Source organism: Sinocyclocheilus rhinocerous, unplaced genomic scaffold (genome assembly GCF_001515625.1).
Source record: "Sinocyclocheilus rhinocerous isolate Xijiao unplaced genomic scaffold, SAMN03320098_v1.1 scaffold307, whole genome shotgun sequence".
In the NCBI taxonomy this organism is placed as follows: Eukaryota; Metazoa; Chordata; class Actinopteri; order Cypriniformes; family Cyprinidae; genus Sinocyclocheilus; species Sinocyclocheilus rhinocerous.
Genome location: NW_015662942.1, coordinates 1,067,129 through 1,082,609, shown reverse-complemented (window position 1 = coordinate 1,082,609; position 15,481 = coordinate 1,067,129). Strand labels below are relative to the sequence as shown.

At 37.5% G+C, this 15,481-nt stretch overlaps 1 protein-coding gene across 1 annotated transcript; it reads right to left on the bottom strand.

Annotated features, from left to right (window-relative positions):
• Positions 1–314: 314 nt before the first annotated feature.
• itih5 (inter-alpha-trypsin inhibitor heavy chain 5) lies at positions 315–14,523 on the bottom strand. The gene is made up of 14 exons (XM_016538693.1): positions 14,388–14,523; positions 14,257–14,301; positions 12,685–12,848; positions 12,189–12,299; positions 11,453–11,712; positions 11,018–11,187; positions 10,606–10,722; positions 10,188–10,359; positions 9,104–9,416; positions 7,531–8,159; positions 7,331–7,381; positions 4,764–4,880; positions 3,807–4,184; positions 315–656 (listed from the first exon to the last, which is right to left on the bottom strand). The coding sequence occupies exons 1-14, from the start codon at positions 14,505–14,507 to the stop codon at positions 349–351; spliced, it is 2,955 nt and encodes a 984-aa protein (XP_016394179.1). The 5' UTR covers positions 14,508–14,523; the 3' UTR covers positions 315–348.
• Between the last annotated feature and the right edge of the window lie 958 nt (positions 14,524–15,481).

The window sequence follows — 15,481 nt, the reverse complement described above, 5'->3', positions numbered from 1 at the left end:
ACTATATGGTTAGGGTTAGGATTAGGGTTTGGCTTAGGGTTACTTGCATGCAATTAAGCATAATCTATTGTTATTATATTAGTAAGTACATGTAACATTTGTAACAAGGACACCTTAAAATAAAGTGTTACCAAACAGTCTTAATATATTAATGAAAAATATATAATATATATTTGTAGATTACTACAATAAAAACAGTAAAGTAACATGTTCACACATTACTGAATATAAATCATGTACTTAAAATACTGCTTATGGGTTTTTGGGATGTTTTTTAAAGTGTTTGTGTGAATATATCTGGGTCATGACCCATCAGTCCAGTAGAATTATAGTGTGTATGTGTTTGTCTCAGTGTGTGTTGGTTCCATTAGCCCAGTCTCCTGTGTCAAACAGATGTGACACAACGTAATCACTGTATTGTCCATCAATCAGTTTAGCCGCATTGTTTTTGGTAAACCAGCAGTCTACAGTCTGCTTTCCAGAGTAGATTCGCCTGCTCTTCTTTATGACAGTGACAGTGCGATCCTTCACCTTTAGGGCAGGGTAACTTGTTAGAGTGATATTTTTCCCTAGTGTTTCCTGTGTGCTGTTTTCTGCGGCCATGCTGAAATTTCCAGGAAGCTGCGTCAATCCAATGTCTTCATACAGGAACTGGCCTGCAAGTACAAAAATGTATCTCTCATTTAATATGTAGAAATTGCAATATGCATTTGTAGACCTGTTCCAAAGCCTACTGCGCTTCCTATGCCTACATTTAGGTTTCATGTTTGTGGAGAAAACATGGCCAAAATTGACTGCGACAAACTTTCTGAGAAAGTCCATCCAAGGTTGCCGACAAAGTGAGACAAATGTGGCCTATAAATAAATAAACTTTTTCATTCAGTACTGAAAAGTATCAGCAAAAAAGGTGAACCTCATTACAGTGGGCTTTTTATTTAAAATTTGGTGTACCGTGTTTTTTTTTTATGGCCAGAGCATTACAATGTTAGCTTAGCAACATGCTAACATCAAACCTTACACAAAGACAGTCAGGTTTTGTAATTAAAAATACCATTCATTTTCTCCCTGGGGGAACTGATTAACCCATAGACCTACTGTGAGCTTCGAGGTTGTTAATCAGTGGTTTATGCTTCTGTCAAAGCGGTCAGCATGCGTTTTTTTAAACGGTGGAATTCCTGGTGAAAAACAACATTCCCCATGATTCTGTAAAGAAATCTCCACCAATCAGTCTAAGGATGTTTTTCCTGCTAAGACAGAACACGAAATCAAACACCCTGCAATAAAACAATAAAACTCACTAATCTGGAGAGAAGATCTCAAAGAAAGAGCAAAGGACACCACCTTGCCCAAAATTCTCTCCTCGCTTATTTATGAGTCCCCCTCTCCGCTTTCCCTTTCCCCCTCTACCAGGCTCAAGTCACTGAAAGTTCACTAAGCATGTCAATATACCACATATGATGTATCTTTTTCCCTTTCATATTTGTCAGCTAAGACAGGACACTAAATCAAACACCCTGCAATAAAACAATAAAACTCACTAATCTGGAGAGAAGATCTCAAAGAAAGAGCAAAGGACTCCACCTTGCCCAAAATTCTCTCCTCGCTTATTTATGAGTCCCCCTCTCCGCTTTCCCTTTCCCCCTCTACCAGGCTCAAGTCACTGAAAGTTCACTAAGCATGTCAATATACCACATTTGATGTATCTTTTTCCCTTTCATATTTGTCATTTTAAATTTCAATTGGTTAAATGGTGTCAATTTCACAGCAGTCAATTAAACTATGAAAAAGATTCAAATCGTTGAAAAATTCTGTTCCGCTATTAAGACGTGTGTCTTTCACAAGGTCTCTGGTGATAATGTTTTCCTATCTATTCTGTAACATGAAAACCTCCCCGCACAGTGTGTGTGTGAGTCTCTGAAGCTCTGCATATTGCGGTGTGATGCGAGCCTCAATGCGAGAGTCAGTCAGGTCCCTGATGAATGAATAATTGAAAGTGTGGGATGTCCAGAATAATCAAACATCTAAATCAGGCTACAACTAATCTTACGATCAGCCGTGAATCAGTAATATAGTAAAATTTAAACAATCACAATCTCCAATTGTTGGAGTCATGGAGCTACAATAAAATTTAAACTCAATCCTAATAATCAGGTTATTAAAACCAGTTAAACTCTGCATGTCACGTCAAGTCACTATGCAGAAAGTGAAAGTAAAAACGGAATGACGGAGCTTTCGGCATCTGACGCCGCATATTCTCTCAGAGACGACAAGAGACGAATCTACTTCAACATATGCTGATAACGGTATATAGCTAACTGTTTTCATTTATTCCCTTAATATTTATCTTGTGGCCCAGTGGAAAAAAATGTGAAGAAGAGTATTTCGTGTTAAACGGGTTGTTTTTGAAAGTCTGTGCTTGAAATAAAACTTTTTATTTCATTGATTTTTATTGATGACTGCAGTGTTAATATTTTAATTATTGGCCTATAATTCATTGTATAATAGACCTGTTTAAAAGACCTTTTTTAAAACATTTTAATTGAGAAGTAAATAGCCTAATCTTTTGTTATCCTCGCAGCGCGTCAGTTATGTGGTAATTATTGCTGGGCAAATTAATTGTAATTTTAATTTAACAATAAAAATAACTTCATAATAATAATAGGCCTAATTAAAATAAAAATGTAACAGGCGTACATTAATTGGAAATGCCAAATCCTCTTAATATTGCCAATAATTGATGTTTTTGACAATATCTCAGGCTATCGTCAAAACAAGATAATCATTTTTCGACGCAACCCAGCAAGGGGAGGTTATCGCACCACTGGACAGACAGCAAGTTGCCTGTTACGTTTTTTGGGTGCCTTGTTGAGCGCAGTGCCACTGAGAAGTGCCACTTAATTATATTTCACACATTTTAAGCTCTTTTATTTTCCAAATGTAATAGAATTAGTCCAAGAATCGTTCGGTTTGTAATGCGTACTGAACCGAAATCCTCGTACCGAACGGTTCAATACGAATACGTGTATCATTACACCCCTAGTGGAAGGCATAGGACCATAAAATGTTCTTCCAATCATACCCCTTGGGCTGAGGGCTACGATAGGCTGTCCTACCTGCCTGTCAACGTATGTATTTGCATACCTCTGTGCACACTGTTCGCACAGACATGATACGTCATCAGCGCATTCCAGCGAGAATGAAAGGCGCTATTATTGTAATATTATGCACTTTGTATTGTAATGTTTCCTCACCAGTTAATGAAACTTGACAGCGTTGCATTCAACCTCCACCAACGCCATCTCTCATCGCATCGCTGTTTAGCCTCTGGTCTGCCTGTGTGCGTTCATGTGTTTTGGAGGAGGCGTGACTTTGCAGAGTGATTTGCAGCGAGAGTGGGATCTTGCTTTCAAAGCTAGCTTGCTATTGCCAGCCTTTCCGAAATCGGCTACACTCTTAAAAATAAAGGTTCTTTATTGGCATCCATGGTTCTATGAAGAACCTTGAACATCCATGGAAACTTTCAAATGCAGAAAAGTTTCTTTATAGTCAAATAAAGGTTCTTTAGGTTTTTAAAATGTTCTTCAAAACGGTTCTTTTAGGAACTGTTCACTGAAAGTTTCTTTAGGTTCTTCTATGGCATCACTGCAAAAACACCCTTTTGAAACCTTTATTTTTTATTTTTAAGAGTGTACTTACTCTACCTTTAATTTAACTCCCTGCATATAGATCACCTCTGCTTATTTTCTCAAGTTCCCGCAACATTACAACTCGATTTTAAAACATGTGTATGCATGCTTACTGCTTACCTAGCAACCCATGCGTATCCTTGCTCAATCCTTTGCTGTTAGCGATGTAAAACCCCAGGTGATCCCGCTGATAGGGCGCTGGGTTTTTGTAATGGTGGAATAAGATGACAAACTGGATAGTTCCTTGGATGGTCACTGTCAGGTTTGTGTTAGCAATAATGACCACAGCCAGGTTTGCGGTTTCGACGGAAATGCTGGAGCTGGATGGAAGGATCATCCGGTCCCGGTCGTCCAGTATGACCTTTTGTGGGGTCACTTCAATGTAAGAGCGGCGTGGTTTATTGGCTACTATAGTTATGGTGCTGAAATATGTCCTCTGTTCTTTATGACTGCCGGCTGGAGCAGGAGCTCCAATCAGTGCTCCGTTCACAGTCACGCCTAATGGGAACAAATACATACATATTAAATTAATGTAAAGGCTCCATATTATATAAATGTTAAATATTAATTACATTTTATAAATATAAAGTAAAACTATAATATGAAATGACAGTTTACACAATTTAAAATAATAACAATAAATATCAGTAAAAATATTATAAATATTAAATGTAAAGTAAATCTTAAAGGAATAGTTGGGAATGCAGCTGTTGAACACTAAAGAAACATTTTGAAGAATGTTAGTAACCAAACAGTTGCCCGTAGCTATTGACTTCCATAGTGTGGGAAAAAAATATGGCAACCGTCAACAGTTTGAGTACCAACATTCTTCTAAATATCTTCTTTTGTGTTCAGCATAATAAAGAAATTCTGACAGGTTTGGAACAACTTGAGGGTGTATAAATGAAACAAATTTTCTTTTTTCGGTGAACTCTCCCTTTAAAATTGGCCAAGAATTGTCACTAATGCAAATCTCAATAAATAGCAAAAAGTGTAGTTGAATACTTGTAAAATACTGTGTAAATACTTTTTAAGTCTAAATACTACACTTAAAAAAAGTGTATTTCAATTGTTTACCTGAGTGTTTATGGTCAGTCACCAGTCTGAGAATGTGTCCTGGCTCCCCATTAATGTTGAAACACATTGTCAGTTTACTGTGAGGAACCTCCACCACAAAATGAGGGTCGCCATCAGCTAAAGACAGATAGGAAGATAATGAATGAGACAGAAAATATAATTTAATCCATTTTGACTTGAATATGGACCATTTGTAGAACATCGTGTGAATATATTGTACTTTTTTCTTTCTAAAAGTTGTGGTTAAATACTTGACTTTGTTGCATGCAAGTAAATCAAATTATGCAAGCTCGTCGGTTATGTGCAACCTGAACAACCCCTGTGAATTCTCACATTTAGCAAGTCTGATGTGTGGTTCTCCTTATGCAACATTTTATATGAGATCACAAATCATGCCAACAGAAAAGTGGCTTTTCAAAGCTTTCAGATTCAACTCGAATGGAGGCCAAGTTTTATTCATCTGATACATGCATCTAACAGATTTCCCCCATTCAAAACTTGAAAAAGATTATTTGGATTACTGTAAACTATGTTTAACCCCTCATGCACAAATACTGACTGCTTCAATGTATTCTGATGTGCATATGACAAAACGCCAAATACACTAACATACTTGCTCCATAATATTAATGGTTGCCAGGGTGTTGCTATGCAGTGTTCTGAGTGTTTTAGTGCATTTTTATGAGGTTGCTATGTTGTTTCTAGTGTGGTTGGTTACTGTCAAAACGCCTACCTTCTTGTTTCATGTTGTTTTTTAGTTTTGTTTCATTTTGATTTGTTTTACATCTTGTTAGCATTACTGGCACCTTTTATTTGGTACTTTTATTTGTCAATATCACTATATTTTTCTTTTTTGTTTTTAGTCACTACTTGTATTGATAGTTTGGCAATAGCTTGTGTGTTGTTATGCAGCTGTTTGTTTGCATGTTGTTTTGTTAGCATTAGTGGCACTTTTTATTTTGTCACCTTTTTCTTTTACTTTTATTTGAGTGTTTATGGTCAGTCACCAGTCTGAGAATGTGTCCTGGCTCCCCATTAATGTTGAAACACATTGTCAGTTTACTGTGAGGAACCTCCACCACAAAATGAGGGTCGCCATCAGCTAAAGACAGATAGGAAGATAATGAATGAGACAGAAAATATAATTTAATCCATTTTGACTTGAATATGGACCATTTGTAGAACATCGTGTGAATATATTGTACTTTTTTCTTTCTAAAAGTTGTGGTTAAATACTTGACTTTGTTGCATGCAAGTAAATCAAATTATGCAAGCTCGTCGGTTATGTGCAACCTGAACAACCCCTGTGAATTCTCACATTTAGCAAGTCTGATGTGTGGTTCTCCTTATGCAACATTTTATATGAGATCACAAATCATGCCAACAGAAAAGTGGCTTTTCAAAGCTTTCAGATTCAACTCGAATGGAGGCCAAGTTTTATTCATCTGATACATGCATCTAACAGATTTCCCCCATTCAAAACTTGAAAAAGATTATTTGGATTACTGTAAACTATGTTTAACCCCTCATGCACAAATACTGACTGCTTCAATGTATTCTGATGTGCATATGACAAAACGCCAAACACACTAACATACTTGCTCCATAATATTAATGGTTGCCAGGGTGTTGCTATGCAGTGTTCTGAGTGTTTTAGTGCATTTTTATGAGGTTGCTATGTTGTTTCTAGTGTGGTTGGTTACTGTCAAAACGCCTACCTTCTTGTTTCATGTTGTTTTTTAGTTTTGTTTCATTTTGATTTGTTTTACATCTTGTTAGCATTACTGGCACCTTTTATTTGGTACTTTTATTTGTCAATATCACTATATTTTTCTTTTTTGTTTTTAGTCACTACTTGTATTGATAGTTTGGCAATAGCTTGTGTGTTGTTATGCAGCTGTTTGTTTGCATGTTTTGTTAGCATTAGTGACACTTTTTATTTTGTCACCTTTTTCTTTTACTTTTATTTATAAATATCACTATATTTTCTTTTTTTGTTTTTGTTCACTGTTTGTATTGATGCTTTGCAGCTGTTTGTTTGTTTAACATTTTGTATCGTTAGCATTTGTGGCACCTTCTACTTCTTTTATTTCTCACTTTTTTCTTTAACGTTTAATTACTTCATCTTTTCTTTTTCTTTTTTTGGTCACTGCTTGTATTGTTTGTATTGATGCTTTGGCAGTATAGTGTGTGTAACAATCACGCCAATAAAGTATTTTGAAATTGAAAATAAAATTAATAAGGATGCACAATTTGAGGCCTAATTCATATCCATAGTACAAAGAATAAGCAATGAGTTATGCACTGATGCTCTGAAGTGTAATACTTAAGGGGTTTGTTGAAATCTTGCCTTTTTTCCCCATCAACCTCCAAAGACAGGCATGTGAATTAGAGCCCATACACAACTGTCAGTAGTAATTAACTGCGCTCTGAGGAGGCCCCTTTACCTGAACAGAACAAATTACAAGCCGCCCAGTCGTTGTGAACAGACACTACTGCCACTTTCAACTACACTCACTCACATTCGCACTGAAATGCAACGCAGATGTAGAAAAATGGAAAAATACCGGATGTTTTGGATAAGGTGACAGACTTTTTGGCGGGTTTGCTGACGCCACCTGGAGATAAATGGAAAACAGTGAAATCGTCATGGATCGTTTGAGTCACCTTAATATTTTCAAGACCGATTGTGTAATGACAATCATAATGATCCTAAATTTGATCTAAAACAAATGTTTTACTTTCTGTCCAATTTAAATAAACACACTTGTTGCCTTGGAGACTGCAGAAATCGGCTTGGGCGGTTGATTTCTGTGCAGGCTCTGGGGTGTTAAACTGTTGTTGTCTTCTGACAGCTGATTGGATGTCTCAGCAGGGGGCGGAGCCTCAGTGGCCTCTGCCTCTTTCTGTGTCTGTGCTAAAGTTCCATCGGCCAGCACTTGTGGCTTCTCCACTATCATTTGGGTGAGTGGCGTGAGGAAATTATACGTTAACGACAGATTTGTAGCGTGTTGCGTGTAGTTTTCCCGCTCTGCGCTCGTCAGGCTGCGCAGTCTTCCTTTTAGCTCGTCTTTAACGCTCAGGTATCCCCACAGTCGTTCCACGTAACCGTTCACGTTCGGACCGGCCTCCACTTCCGCTAGCCGCCGTTCGGTTTCCTGCTCTCGCTCGTGTATTGACATGTCTTTCTCTAGCACGATGCTTCGCTCGCTGTTGCTGGCGGTAACCTGAATGTGCAGTGAGTCTGAGCTGCGATTGGTCAGTTTTCCGGCTACAACGAGCTCAGAGCCGTTGAAGTAGTTTGTGAAAAGGTTCTGGGTGATGTATTCCACAGCATCCTCAGAGTATTCCACCCGGATGTCGGATAACAGCGGAGTGCCAATCTCATCGTAGAAGCTATAGAGAAATAGTAGGTGAAAGATAGACAGGAAAGAGGGGAGAAATGGAATAATAAGGTCACAATGTAACACTGTTGCTTCAGATTGTGGGTTAATAAGTTATGTATTCTTTATCTTAAACTTAAACTTTCAGAGTGGGGCCCAATTGCTAAGCCTTGTGTAAAGATTTGTCTTCCAATGGCAACTTTTGACCTTTAACCTTGCCTTAAAGAGTTTTTTTTTTGGTCACAAAACGACACAAATGCTAACATGCTTGCCTCATATTATTAATAGTTGCCAGGGTGTTGCTATGCAGTTGATGTTCTGAGTGTTTTAGTGCATTGCTATATGGTTGTTAGGGTGTTCTGAGAGGTTGCTAGGGTGTTGCTAGATGGTTTCTAGGGTGCTTACAAAATAGCAAACCTATTTGTTTTTGGTTTGTTTTGTGCACCATTGTGTTGTCTTGTGCTTAACTAATATAAGATTGCCCTATGCTTTTTTAAGATTAGGAGCTTTTTAATTTAATTTAATTCTGGATTATCTGCAGGGCCTAAAGCTAACCACCTGCCAATGTCCAATGACTTGAGAAAATGTACTGGCCAAAATTAATTAAATTAAAAAAAAATTTTAAACCTACTGGTCAAATGGTGAGTAAAACGGTTTCATATACTCGCCAGTGCTCAATTTTACTCGGCGAGCATTAACTTTAGTCCCTGTTCTCTGACTCAAATCCACTGATAACACTTTAAAATAAAACTTTATTTTTACTTTATAGTACTTTTTGTCAGTTTTGAAGCTTCATGATGTTCAAAATAACAACTGGGACATTCTGCTAAACTTCTCCTTTTGTGTTCCACAAAAATAATGAAGTCTTATGGGATTAGAACAACATGAGGTTGAGTATATGATGACGAAATATTTATTTTTGCCTGAAGTTACACTTTAACTGGTTCATAGACTCACCCTTTGAGCATGACACTGGCATCTGCATCCTCTGGGATTCTCCTCATGGTTCCACAGTTCTCCAGGGACATCCTCTCCAAGAGCCTGTAGTCCACGTCATCACCCATCCCAATCGTGAAGAGGCAGAACTTCTCCTGCACTGCTGCTTTGGTGTTGCCAATGATGACCGGGCTCTGAACCACACCAACGGTGGGCCGCCCATCGGTCAGGAAGATTATGAGTGACACGCTGTTGTGATGGGACTCTTCTTTGCTGGAGAGGTAGTCACTGAGTAAGGCCGAGCCTGTCTGAATGCCACCATTGATGTCAGTGCCTGAGAAGATTTGAAATGAAAGAGGAAATGAGTTCAACAAAAATTTAAACTTTGTCATTATTTAATTATCCTCATGTCATTCCAAATCAGTATACCAACAGTTCATAGTAACCATGTTGGTCAAGCTCCAAAAAAATAAAAAAAACACTATAAAACGAATCCATTCAACTTTTGCACAGTTGATGTTATTTCTTTTTTGTCCTATCTATTAATTTATCCATGAATATTTTTAAGAATGCAATTCACACATGCTGTGCAATGATTTTATTACATCTCTTTTATGATGAAAATGTTTTACTTTTTGGAGCTTTATGTATGGCTTCTTTGTACAAATTCTTCAAAAATATATATTTTTTACAGAATTCCATGGAAAGATTAATACTAAATTATATATTTTACACTATCTATCTATCTATAATTTTGTATAGTACTTATTATTTTGAATGAGCTTTTTTGATATATTTTCAGTTTTCATTTTAGTTAACGTTTTAGTAATTTTGCTTTGTGCTTTTGTCATTTTTATTAGTTTTTGTTTTTCTTAAACATTTCTATTTAGCTTTATTTTTATTTTTGGTTTAGTTTTAGTAATTTTATTACTTCAAAGGTATTTATTTCAGCTAGTTGCCAGCATTTCTTATTTTGGTAATTCATATTTATTTCAATGAAGTTTTTTTTTTTGATGAACTGTTTCTTTAAATGATTTAAATGAGAATAAATTAGCTGGTTTAAATGTGTAACAGGGTGTGTTTAGGAGTGTGTAAGATTTTCTACCTCCAGTGGGTGAGATCATGTAGATGAATTTCTTGGCATCACGTATATTGTTGGGTGTGACAGGCACAAGTTTGCCCGGCTGCCACACACGGATGCGATTGGAAAAAGTGACATAATTGAAGTGATCATTAGGCCGCAGCTCGCGTAGGATCGTGAACAGAGCTTCTTTGGTCTGCATGAGAGATATTAAAAGAGAACTATTTAATTCTGTCATTCTGCTATGAGATGGGTGTATGCGTGTCCAGCTATGAGATCACAAGAACCAGCTGGGAAAAAACGGATCACAATATCATTCCCTCCTTCAGCGAATAACACACTGCAACTCTGAAGACAGAAATGCTGAATATAAATTTTAGCACCATTCATCTGAGTTTGGAGAATTGATTTCTTCAATCTGTGTTGATGATGGAGTATTTACCTGTCTGATTTTGGTTCCAACCATGGAAGCGCTGGTATCAATCACAAATACAACATTCTTTGACACGACAGGCAGGTCTTTAGGGGCAAAATAGTGTACAAAATGTCCATCTAGTACCTGAAAGAAAGCAGATACTTTTACAGCCATTTAATCTTTGTAAAGTGTGTGTACACAAGAAAGCAATGAGCTCAGTGTGCTGGAGGAGTCTGAAGTCTTCAGTGACTTCACTTTCTGAATGGACTTCAAAAATGTTGGGAGCGAAGAAAAAGCATAACAAAATGAAATGAAAAGTAAGACAAAAAAGCAAAATAACTTACATTTCAGAGATAAAGACAATAAATAACAATGTCTATGGGAAGCGTGTACGTTAATAATATACAATAAAATATTGAGTGTATGGGTGTATGTGTACCTGTATATTGCCGATGCCAATTTCTCTCTCTATATCATAGCGCACCACAAATTCTCCCAGCATGCCGTTGGTCGCAATCTTGGCCTGCTGGGCAATGTTGGGAGTGAAGCTGATCTTGCAGAAGGTTTCATTTTGCTTGACTACTGTGGAAACTGGTGGCCCTACTTTACCTGGACGTAAACAAATGATCATGTACCATTTTACGTTTGACAACTTAAACTAACCTCTCTGAAAAGGTATTTTCATGTTGTTTTATTAATAGGTCTTTACTCCTTTAAAAACAGGCAAAAGTGGAAGAAATGTAACTGGAACTAGTGCCATCTATCTTGCAGTTTTTGAGGTTAAATGTTGCAATATTGTCAAATATTTGAAACCATACCAGTGACAGCACATCTAAATACACACTCAAGAATCAAATCGGATTCAGCTGGTTACCATCTGCTTTCCCATTGCCATTGGAAGATGGAGTTTTGCCATTTCGTAGGGGTAAGACTTCAAGGTACGTGATGCGAGAGTGCTCCACTATAGTAACTCCCACGCTGAGTCTGCTGACCAATTGCATTGGCCGAACACTAGTCACATGCTCGTAACGGCCCAATCGTCTCTGCAGCAGCTCTTCGTAGGTCAGGAGGAACACAGCGCGGTTGCGTCCAGGAATGGTGACTTCCATTTGAAACACCTCCATCTCACCCTCACTGACAGGGAGAGAGGAAAACAGTACTCTGGAAATCTGAACCTCTTGCCAAATGATCTGTCACAAGGTTTGCCAAACCACATTTCAATAAAGCCGATCTTTGGGAGAAAATATATCTCCGATTTATCATTATCTTCCATATTTCTCGTTCACTCACTCACAAGCAAATTAAATACACATGTAAGAATTTACACAATAAAAGGCTCAAAACTTTGCAACAGTTAATAACGCAATGAAAGCACACGTTGAATTCTCAGGCTTGCCACTAGGGGTGCTATAGTGAGTATAAGTATAACGTCTTCTTCTGTGGTCACTTTTCTCTTTCAGTACAACTGAAGTCATGCCAGAGCCACAGTTTGAAGAGAATCTTGCTGAGCAGGTTAGTTAAACTGTGGAAATAATTATAACTAGCTACATGAATAATGACACTTTCAATTTAATGGCACAAACATTTGGAGGGTAACTCGCTATCTTCACCTCTGCTCTGGTGTGTTCTTGTTCTTCTTGCCATTGTTTTCTCCACCTTCCTTCTTCATCTTCTTCTCTTTGGCCTTCACCTGGCTGGGAAATACTCGTCCGCCCACAATCCTTTGCCACCATACCAACAGCATGAAATTTGAATTTTTATTAATGCCATGGAAACAACAACATTTTGCCACAAATATTTCTTGCGGTTAATGAGAATCTAAACTCTCTCAGGCCCTTCAATAACCTCTCTCAAGATATAAACACAGTACTGGAGTCTTTAAACAACTTACTCATTAACAGCCCAATTGAAAGTGCAAAACATAGTAGCCTATATTAAAGACCTTGTTGATATCCTGAGTCATTCTCAGGAGATTTTTTTAAAAGACCAAACCATTAAATTTACTTTCAGGAGACATTTCTATTACTCAAATTAAAAAAACAATTTCTAAATTCTAGAAATCAAATATTTATGGTATTTGCCTATGGTTTGTATATATTTACTTACATGGTAAAATTGGAGATGTATGCAGCAGTGGGGATGTGGAACCGAAAGACCCCCTGAGTAGCAGCCGAGTGTCTGTTAAGCATGCTACATGACACCGCAGTGAAGGCATAGCGGGAAATGATGGTGGTCTGGACTGACAGCTCCTGAATGTGAGGTTTAGTTTCCTGGCAGATGGAAGCAAGTTATGACCATAATTAAAATATACATGAATATTTAGAATAGTTGTCATAAAAACATGTGTGATGAGGCCAAGTGGTTTGCCTAAAGATCTAGGCTGATTACCAAATAATTGTTGGGTTAAGTCCTCACAAAAATGTACCAAATTCCGCCAAAATATCTATTGTCGATAAACTGTGGTCCAAAAAACGATGGGGCTTGTTGTCGCACCATATGAGGTAAGTTTTCACAATCTAACCTTCAGTTGAACAGCTCAGGCTTTTCAACATTGAACTGACTTCGAGCTGAATATTGACACTATTGCCTTCTTCAGTAGAGCTGCTTATAGCTGAATTGAACTTCTTTCATAAATAATGAACTTTACACAGTTATTGAAATGAACTGAACCAACACTGAACTGAATTGAGCTGAATAATGGCACAATTGTCTTTTTAGAGCTTACAGCAGAATTTGGATTTGTCTCATATTTGATGCAATTTGCATCATTCATTCACCCCCCTGTTTATTAATGTGAAGCTGCTTTGAAACGGGGTGTATTGTATAAAGCGCTATATAAATGTGACTTGACTTTTCAGCAAAATTGAAACAGTAAAATAATCATGAAACAAGTGTTTGGGTCAACACGTATCATAATTGTTTCATTTGTAAACATTTATAATATTTAAACACTCGTGTGACAACTTCCCCCAATAAAAATGTAATAATTAAAAATTTATTAAACGAAACAAAATGCCCTGAGAACATAGTTAAATCTATGTTAAATGACAGAACTGGTATCATCCTTTTGCTTAATTTAATATATGATAGATGTAAACTTTTCATCTACATGTAAAAACAAAACAAAAACAGAAATATCATGGCTTAGCAGCATTGAATTGTAACACTTGAATGTAGGCTACTTACTAGAAATAATACTGGGCATAATGGAACAGTGTATGCCCACACAATTGTGAAAGTGATTAAATTGTATAAATTGTATTTGCTTTGAACAAATGCCCTTGTTTTCCATTGGTGTTACTACCCACACCACCTAGCCTACAGTTACAACTCAATATGGCTGTGTAACAGTACTTTTGTACTTGAAAGTAGTTTACAGTTTATAGATAAGGTGCAGATTTCTAACCTACTCTGATTTCTAGCAGACAAATATGGGCATATAATATCAAAGTTTAAGACACAGGGCAAACGATCACTAAGTTATAGGCGTTGAAAAAAAGCGTGCTATAACACTCTCCATCAACCGCTAAAGAACAAACAGCAAGATTGAAGTGTTGAGAATTGCGTATGAAATTTTAAATGCAGACGTCTTAAAGTCAGTGGGTATTATCTTGACTGTTGCAGTCACTAAAACTTAAAAACCCCGATGGAGAAAGCGCAGGTTTCGCGCGTCTTTACCTTAGTCAGAAGCGTTTTCACCTGCCGCGGGATTCTGAGAGGAGCCTTAAGACAAACACAAGACTGGTGAGATCCTGGATATGACTATTCAAGATGACATTTTCATATATGAAATTCAAGAAAAATCCTACAGCATTTGGATCCATGTCAGAAATCGTGTATTCAAAGTCCACATCTTCTGACAATTCAGTCTCCTCAGTTTGGCACTGAAAAACCGGACACAAATACAAGACGAGGAATATGAGTAGCATTTTAGGATATGATATATCCCACACTGGCTGCTCTCTGGAGTGGGTCGAGTGTAGGCTACTTCAGTGGTCCTGGAGTGTGAACAGGGCGGTTACTGCGTCCCACCCATCCGAAGACGCTATAGTGAAGTGTTTGGGAGGGAGCTCCGGTGTTTTTGGTGTCTAGACACTTGCGACATTCTCACTCATCTGTCTACGCGAGATTGGCCCCTGTTTTATCTTCGGAAGCAATTTGCGTAAATGAATAGCTAATCTGTAGTTTAGACGAGCTGGCATGTCTACACCAATTTACATTTCGCATAAACATTTGTTTCCGTTCCATATTGTCTTTATTGGATAACTTTCATAATCAATTCACTATGTTTCACTCTGATTTGAGTGTTTAAATGCAGCTCTAGTCGCGAAGTTTTACTTTTACCAACACATTTTCTCTTTTCTAGATAGAGTTGGATTTAGTGTTGAGTAGGTTTAGTAACTCAGAATATTAGGGTAGGCTATATAAGCTTGCATATTTGAATGAATGTCCTGTAGCTTCATTGCCAGTGTTCAAATTCAAGTAGCCTATAAATTCTGAACTGTCACATTTCTGGTGACAGTTCAGGTGGTGCTGTTGGCATAACATGTAGTAGGTGTGTACTTGTAGTAGCCTACCCTTGTAGGCCCCCTCTCGGAGCTCCAGCGCAACAACTTCTGAGCAACTTGGTTATCCCACAATTTGTGAGGCATTCAATTAGCAAACGTTCTTTATAGCAGGAAAACGTACTTCCGATTATTAAAAATGTCTTCACCCTCAGAAACAAAAAGCGGAAGATGATAACACATTTTGATCAATTAATTGAATTCGGCCTGTTAGTGGTTATTTCATGCCAACCTCATTTTCTATCGTGAATTGTCGCTGTCTTTGCTGCCATCTACAGGACTGACGGATGATTGCGAAGTTACAGGATGCTGTCTGACTGGATATCTGCACATCTGAG